This window comes from Panicum hallii, unplaced genomic scaffold (assembly GCF_002211085.1).
Source record: "Panicum hallii strain FIL2 unplaced genomic scaffold, PHallii_v3.1 scaffold_59, whole genome shotgun sequence".
Taxonomy (NCBI): Eukaryota; Viridiplantae; Streptophyta; class Magnoliopsida; order Poales; family Poaceae; genus Panicum; species Panicum hallii.
In genome coordinates this window covers 26,849-35,289 of record NW_020356200.1, presented here as the reverse complement: position 1 = coordinate 35,289, position 8,441 = coordinate 26,849, and the positions used below count along the sequence as shown (strand labels likewise).

At 48.7% G+C, this 8,441-nt stretch overlaps 1 protein-coding gene across 1 annotated transcript; it reads left to right on the top strand.

Moving 5' to 3' along the window:
- The first annotated feature begins 479 nt into the window (after positions 1 to 479).
- LOC112878607 lies at positions 480 to 2,476 on the top strand. Its single transcript, XM_025942853.1, has 3 exons — positions 480 to 1,518; positions 1,986 to 2,196; positions 2,305 to 2,476. The coding sequence occupies exons 1-3, from the start codon at positions 480 to 482 to the stop codon at positions 2,474 to 2,476; spliced, it is 1,422 nt and encodes a 473-aa protein (XP_025798638.1).
- The last annotated feature ends 5,965 nt before the right edge of the window (positions 2,477 to 8,441 follow it).

Genomic DNA, 8,441 nt, shown 5'->3' with positions numbered 1-8,441 from the left:
ACGCTGACTCAATTCTCACGTTCCTACGCAGGGTAGCAACCGCGATGGCAACTGCGATGGAGAGTGTGACCCACGACCTCGAGCTGTACGCGGAGTACCACTAGAAGGGTGTCTTCAAGTGGTTCGAGCGTGTGGTGGAGCACATCGGCATCGACCTGGCCTACATCAAGCTCTCCCTGAAGTCGACCACCGCTCCCCCATACTACTCCAAGATCGCCACGCTCGTCGTCTTGCCAGACCCCGCAGTGCCCGACTTCGAGGGCAAGATGGTCTACAGCTTCGGCGTACTCACCGAGACAGCCGTCCAGTCAGCCGCTCGGAAGATGACGATGGAGCTACTCGCCTAGTTCTGGTAGACCAAGTTTGCGGACTCCTCTTTCCGCCTGCTACCTCGGGCCATCCTGCCCAATGAGGATCCCAAGGCCGTCTACCTGGAGATGTACTCTGCCCCGGTTTAGGAAACCGGAGGGGACCAGTCCATGGTCCACACCACCGGTTCTTACCTCAACGATTTGGACCACCTAGCTGTGAACCTCTCCTCGGAGAGCGAGCAGCTCCACCAGGGGTTCTACGACAGTGTGAGGCACATTCACGTTTTGCAGCACGAGATTCAGGTGTGGAACCAGATCTACACCGCAGCCCGGGTAGAGGCCCACCGCAGCAAGGTGTGCTACATGGAGGCGAACCTGATGCGACAGACCGAGACCCAGCTTGAGGGTACCGCCAAGTCATGGTGGGATAGCTACTGTGACTCCCACCATGACCCAGCACACATCTCGTGGGAGGAGTTTGCCAGGGCGTTCCGTGAGCAGCACGTGCCCCGGCAAGTGATGATTCAGAAGGCCCAGGAGTTCCGTACCATGACTCAGGGTACAATGAAGGTGGAGGAGTACGAGCGCCACTTCACCAAGATGATGAGGTATGCCGCAGATGACACCAACACCGAGGAGAAGAAGCAGTTCTGGTTTCTCCGAGGACTACACCACGGCATCCGTCAGATCGTGACGGGATGCGAGTACCCATCCCTCCACAGCTTGGTCAACCGTGCCATTGCTGTGGAGAGGGAGAGACTGGGATGGGAAGACCGTCAGCGCAACAAGAAGCTCCAGACCGACCACCAGGTACGAGACCGGCCCTTCCAGAAGGCAAGGAACGCGCCACCTCTGCCACCGAGGAGCGGTTTCCGCCCCGGCTCCAGTCAGCCGAGTAGGAACTGTGGTGGGGGAGGCAACCACTACTCCGGCAACAGGACCCACGGAGGACAGAACCAGGGAGGAGGCAACTACCACCGCCAGCAGCCGGCACAGAGGACCAACAGTGGCTCGACGCCATTTGTTTGCTTCACTTGCAACAAACCGGGCCACAAGTCCTATGAGTGCCCCGAGAAGAAGACCTCGACTCCAGCTCGCGCGCTTGGCTCCGCCGGCAGGCCCGCTCAAGCTCCACGCTCCGCAGACCGTGGCCGCCTCACCCACCTCACTGAGGAGGAGGCCCGGGATGCCCCCGACGTCGTGACAGGTGAGTACCTTATCAATGGCTCTAAAGCCTTGGTGTTATTTGACTCTGGAGCCACTTGCTCCTACGTCTCTTCGAAGTGCGTTGCACAAAAATCCCTTCCAATGACCCCGAGAAGCCATCCTATCATCACTAGCTCCCCGCTGGGGGATCATAGGTGCACACTAGCATGTAAGGGGGTGAAAATCATGATTCAGGGACTGCCATTCACAGCTGACCTGACCAGTACTGCCGTCAGAAGGGATAGATGTTATTTTGGGGATGGACTGGTTGACCGCACACAAGGGTGTCATATCTTGCTCGCCCAGGTTGGTGACCCTGGAACACCCTAGTGGGAAGAAGATCGAAGTGGAACCATTGAAGTCCCGAGATGTGCCTCAGGTGTACAATTTGAACAACTTGGAGAAAAGGACTCGAAGACGTGCCAGTGGTTTGCGAGTATCCCGATGTGTTTCCCGAGGAGCTGCCAGGTCTACCACCGGACAGGGATGTCGAGTTCATGATTGACCTTGTGCCAGGGACGGCACCGATCGCGAAGCGACCCTACCGCATGTCCGCAGAAGAACTCACCGAGTTGAAGAATCAACTAAAGGACCTGCTAGATAAACAGTACATCAGACCTAGCGCATCGCCATGGGGATCACCCATGTTGTTCGTGAGGAAGAAGGATGGAACCATGAGGTTATGCATCGACTACCGATCGTTGAACGCCGTGACCATCAAGAACAAGTACCCGTTGCCCAGAATCGATGATCTGCTTGACCAGTTGAGGAAGGCCAAATTCTTCAGCAAGATTGATCTGAGGTCCGGATACCATCAGATGAAGATCCGGGAGTGTGACATTCCGAAGACAGCGTTCGTGACCAGATATGGCCAGTACGAGTTCACCGTAGTATCCTTCGGGCTGACCAATGCACCCGCCTACTTCATGAACATGATGAACAATGTGACATTCTTGTAATTAGAATATAGACACTAGGTATTAGTGTGTTGTATGTATCTTAAGGTTTGTACAGAGAATTAGGGGTGTAGTTGTAAATTAGAGATTTTTATAAGTTCCTATGTGTAATTGTGTGAAGATGCTCTTAAATGCCAAATTCAAATGACTATATAGAAGAAAAGTACAAATATTAAGTTAAAACCTAAAAGAAATAAACTTTGTATGAAACCAAGGGCTTATGTGTAATTAAACAAATATAAGGGTTACATATGAAATGGTTGGAATATAAAAGTCAAATTCAAATTTACCTAAGGGCTAATGTGTAAAAGTATAAGTAATCATGACAGGTCAGAAAATTTGTAAATATGCCCAAAATTTGATCAAATTTAGGTGGGCAAAGATAAATTTAACTTAAATTCCATCTTGTTTCAAAATGTAATCCAAATAGCTGTAAACTTTGAGTTTCTGAATCCAAGCCTTAAAGCAATATTGTAGAGTTTGAAAAACTCTACAACTTTCATGTTGAACACTTTTTCATTTGACCTTTGTAGCAGTGAGAAGTTTTAGTTTACAGAGAGGTCCCTAAAGTTTTTAGGATTTGCAAACTAGTCCTCCTGACACCTCCCTGGTTCGTCTTCCTCTGGCACGCTGCTTCCCCCTCTGCTCTCTGCTCCTGCCACCGCCGCTCACCGCCGGCGCAGGCCCTCGAGCTCCACCTCCAGCTGCTACACTTGTCCACGCGTCATCTCCCCTCGATCCCGACCTCTTTCCTCTCCCCTGGTGGCCTTGCGCACGCGCGCCACGACGCCCCGAGCCATCTCCGGCCGCTACCTCCTCGTCGCCGTGGATAGCTCACTGCCGCGCCTTAACCTCCTCTCTCTCGCGCGCAGCAGCACCACTTCAACACCTACGTGCTGTTCTGCTACTCCCAGCACTCAATTTCGAGCATCCGAGCCACATTTCCCCGCCGCCGTCCTCCTCCGCTCCGGCCGCGCACGGCACGCCCGTGGGCAGCCCTCACCAGCTCACCCCCGCCCCAATCAACACCTGCACAAGCTTCCCTGTTACTTGCTAGTGCTCGACGACCAACTGTTCTCCTCCAATTTCCACTGGAACTTCGTCTCCGACGAAGCGCTGCCGCCGCCACCTTCGGCCTCACCGTGGGCAGCTCGCTCTAAGCCTCTCCACGCCACCACGATACCCTAGCCAGCACCACATCATCCCTGTGAAGCTCCCCGACCCATCCAGTGACTCTCTAGTCCACCACTGCGCCTCCCCGACGCTCGCCGGTGTTCTTCCTCACCGCCGCCACTTCGGTCTCCGACGATCACCCTTGATCCAGCGTCTATTCATCCAATTGATTGCACGTACACCTTCCCCATGACGTACTGATTCTCGTGCGCAGGTTCTTTGCCGTCGTTCACCGCCGGAACATCGTCGTCGCCGTTGACCCCTCCGCCGCCACCTCGGGTCCTCGTCGAACTCCACCATTCCGGCCACCCCAACCCTCGACACGTGGTTGCGCAGAACCCTCGTGAGCTCCTGCGTCCTTTCATGCCCTTGGACCTCGCCGCCGGTGACCACCGTCGCCGGAGCACGGCCGCCATCCTCTTGCTCTGTTTCGGTTTCTAGTCCAGGGACGTCGGGTTAAAAGGAATAGAAGTTCAGGGGGTTATGTGCACAACCATAGACTCAGATGAATAGTTTCAAAGGACCTCTTTGTGTAAATAAAGCTGTCAACTTAGAAATTCTGTATCTATTCAGGGAAAAATCATAAAAATGCAAATTAAATTTTGTTGGAATCCTTAGTTAAAGATCTACAACTTTACTTAAGGAATGAACTTCAGTTTCTGAATGCTTAATGATCTAATTTAAATATTAAGTTTAGTTACTTATGGGCTTAAGAAATGCATAGTAATGCATAGAAAAATGATAAAATGGTAAAACCAATTGTGTTAGTTTTTTTTTTAACATGTGGAATTTAAGAAAAATAATTAACCTAGTAATTAAGTATTATTTTCTTAATGTGCAAGTTTAATCAAAAATAAGGTGTAGTTTATTTTGTATAATTGATAATGATATATTTAAATGTTCAAAAATTATGGAAATATTTTAGGGAACTATTCTTTAATAATATAATCTGTTATAAATTTCCCACCAAGGATTAGGTGTCAAACAAATTGGACACAATTTGAATTAGTCCATAATATTATAGTAATATAAAGATCATGTAAATAATTAGTATAGTCAATGAATAAAGCTTTTAAATATAACTATTAAGAACCACCCCACCTGTTGATCCATGCCACTAGTTAGATAATTAGTGTAGCTAACCCTGTTGTTTAATCGGTTTAGATAAAACATATAATACTCGATAAATGACTGCCCAGTACAGGGTAGTTAAGCTGTTTGTCGAAATGTAATGTTCCTTTAATTGGATTGCAACTTTATCGTGAATTTAAAATGAAAATGTATGCACCCATTAAACTTCATCTTGCATCTCATATAGACTCGACCACTCTTGCTGACGGGGATTGTCAGCTGATCCCGGAACAAGAAGAAGTTTATTCTGAAGACCCCGGGAATCTCGTCGCGGATTTCTCTGAAGCCCCGAACCAAGGTTCGGAAGAAAATAATTTGACTAACCCCAACCCCACCAGCGAAGGCAAGCCCCGGACATAACCTACTATTTTAATTACACTGCACACTATATTTATTTATGTAATCTATGCATTAAGTTCTTAGGAGTTGTTTGAAAACCTTAGTTGCATAATTCCAGGAACCAATGTATTGTACACTAGAACTTGAGTCCGACTAGCTGCTATGCTGATAGGACCGGTAGAAGTCGAGTGATTTCCTGTCACTCGCGCGATATAGGAATTGTGATGTTTACATTCCTGTTATCATTATAAGGATGACGGACGGGAGTTTTATGAGGTATCATGGTCAAGATGATACCCCGTCTGTTTTGATGAATTTGATAAGGTCGCAGTGTGTGGTAGCGGTGGTTAAGCGTTTGAAAGTACTAGCCACATACCGTGAAATATGGTAAGCGGTAAGCCTAGTAACCGATCGGCCCGAGGAGTGGACATACCCCCCACCACATGTATTTGCTTCTTTTGGTTACTTAGTTCGACGTGTAGGCATACGTGTTGCTGGGCAACCAGGAGTACGGGTTTTGTAGTCGCGCTACAGACGTACGTCCTGCACTTTGGAAGTGCGTATGACCTGCAGTCGCTTGTGGTGGATCTGATCCACGAGTCCGAATGAAAGGCAAACGGTTGCTTCGGAACAACCCTTTGGTGTTCCAAGCGTGTGTGTTAGGTTTACCCTTGCAAGGTTTGAATCTCGATTCAGAATCGTCCGCCACTCACGATGAATGAGACTGCTTATTCCCTTTACCACATAGAGTAACAAGAGCAATTATGTGATTATCAAAGATGATGTTTGAGTAAAAATTCTACCATGTTTGAATAGTTATAGGTGCTTACCTAGAATGGTTAATCAACTAGAACCTGAAAGTTAAAAGTTGAAATTAAGGATCTACTCTTTGTTGCTTTTCTGCTGAAAATCCTACCCAAAGCTAAAAGCTATCATGAGTCTAGTTATGGGCTAAGATATACCCAATTCCGGGTAAGTCTTGCTGAGTATTAGTATACTCAGCCTTGCTTTCGTTGATTTACTTCAGGTAATCCTCCTGATGAGCCAGCATTCATTACACCGTGGCCCTACCCCTTGCCTGATGGTTGGTCCGTGGAATGGGATCCGTCCCCGACCAACACAGATTCCGCCGAGTGATATCATGACAGGGCTAGCATGATATCTGTAATAACGACGTGTACAATGTCTATGTTTTCCAAAACTCCACTGCTTGACTGAAAACATAAACCTGTCTTGTAATAATCTCTCCTCAGTGGGAGCTACTGATACTTTGTAAAATTTTTGTATTATATCTGCCTGTGGTGTAAAATGTAATGGCATTTATATCTCTGGACTCACCATCGTGTGAGGTACCCTGTTGGATCCTGCGTTCGGTGGTTTATCGGGACGTTACCCGACAGGCCAATAGGATTATACCGTTTGAAGCACAAGGTAGCCCTCCAGAAAGGACTCGCGTACTTGAGCCGGTGTAATTCAGGTTGGTTCTGCCACAAACAAGGTATTCATGGAAGAACTGGACAAGTTCGTTGTAGTCTTCATCGACGACATCTTGATCTACTCCGAGACAGCCGAAGAACATGCTGAGCACCTGAGGATAGTGCTCGAGAGGCTGAGGCAGAACCAGCTGTACGCTAAGTTCAGTAAATGCGAGTTCTGGCTGGAGAAGGTTGCTTTCCTAGGCCACGTGTTGACTGCAGAAGGGGTTGCCGTGGACCCCGAGAAAATCGAAGCAGTGTCTGAGTGGCAGCAACCGAAGAGCGTCACCGATATCCGAAGCTTCCTGGGTTTGGCAGGCTACTACCGGCGATTTATTGAGAACTTTTCCAAGAATGCCAAGCCCATGACCGAACTACTCAAGAACAACGTACCGTTCGTATGGTCACCCAAGTGCGAAACCAGTTTTCAAGAGCTCAAGACCCGACTCACTACTACCCCAGTCCTCACTCTTCCGGATATCCGGAAGGACTTCGTAGTCTATTGTGACGCTTCTCATCAAGGCCTGGGTTGTGTGCTGATGCAGGACGGCAAAGTTGTTGCGTATGCCTCCCGACAGTTGAGGAAACACGAAGAAAACTACCCTACCCATGACCTTGAACTCGCAGCTGTGGTGCACGCCTTGAAGATTTGGAGACACTACCTGATTGGCAACAAGTGCGATATCTATACCGATCACAAGAGTCTGAAGTATTTCTTCACACAGGCAGAGCTGAATATGAGACAGAGGAGATGGTTAGAGCTGATCAAGGACTATGACCTGAATATTCAGTACCACCCCGGCAAAGCTAACGTCATAGCAGTCGCCTTAAGCAGGAAGCACTATTGCAGCAACCTGATGGTTCGCGACAAGCAACCCGCACTGTGCGATGAACTCGAGAGGCTGAGGTTAGAAATAGTAGAGCAAGGGCACCTGGACACAATGACAGTCAAGTATGATCTAGAGGATCGAATCAGGCAAGCTCAGCGACGATGCCCAGAACTTCAGAAGCTCAAGCGAGCAATGCGGGACGGTAGAGCGATAGACTACAGAGTCGACGACCAAGGGACCGTATGGCTGAAAGATCACCTATGTGTTCCCCAGGATCAAGAGATCCGTGCCGAAATTCTGAATGAAGTGCATAACTCCAAGTACGCCATACACCCGGGGTGCACGAAGATGTACCAAGATCTGAAGGACCGTTTCTGGTGGAATGACATGAGAACGGACATAGCTGAATTCGTGGCTAAGTGCGACATTTGTAGGAGAATCAAGGCTGAACACCAGCGCCCTGCCGGTCTGCTGAAACCACTTGATATTCCCGTATGGAAGTGGGACGACATTTGCGTGGACTTCATAATAGGATTACTCCGGACTCTCAAGGGCAATGACTCCATTTGGGTAATCGTTGATCGCCTAACCAAAGTGGCACATTTCATCCCTGTCAGGACCACATACACCGTGAGTCGACTATCCGAGCTGTACATAGAGAACATTCTGAAACTTCACGGAGCACCACGAAGCATAGTATCAGATCGAGGCCCTCAATTCACCGTGAAATTCTGGCAGAGTTTGCATAAATCCCTTGGGACTAAGCTAGACTACAGCACTGCCTTTCACCCCCAAACCGATGGGCAGACCGAGAGAGTGAACCAGATACTCGAGGACTTGCTTAGAGCATGTGTGTTAGCCTACGGAAGCGATTGGGAAAAGAGTTTGTCCTATGCTGAGTTCACGTACAACAACAGCCATCAGGCCAGTTTGCAAATGTCACACTTCGAGGCACTTTATGGCAGAAAATGCAGAACACTGCTAATGTGGTCAGAAACCGGGGAGAGATCGTATTTTGGT

Excerpts from the sequence above, each read along its gene's own strand:
- LOC112878607 (XM_025942853.1), top strand. The coding sequence starts at position 480 with ATGGTCCACACCACCGGTTCTTACCTCAACGATTTGGACCACCTAGCT. Across the intron at positions 1,519-1,985 it reads TGCCCCCGACGTCGTGACAG|GTCTACCACCGGACAGGGAT; the intron begins GTGAGTACCTTA and ends AGGAGCTGCCAG. Across the intron at positions 2,197-2,304 it reads AAGAAGGATGGAACCATGAG|CAAGATTGATCTGAGGTCCG; the intron begins GTTATGCATCGA and ends CAAATTCTTCAG.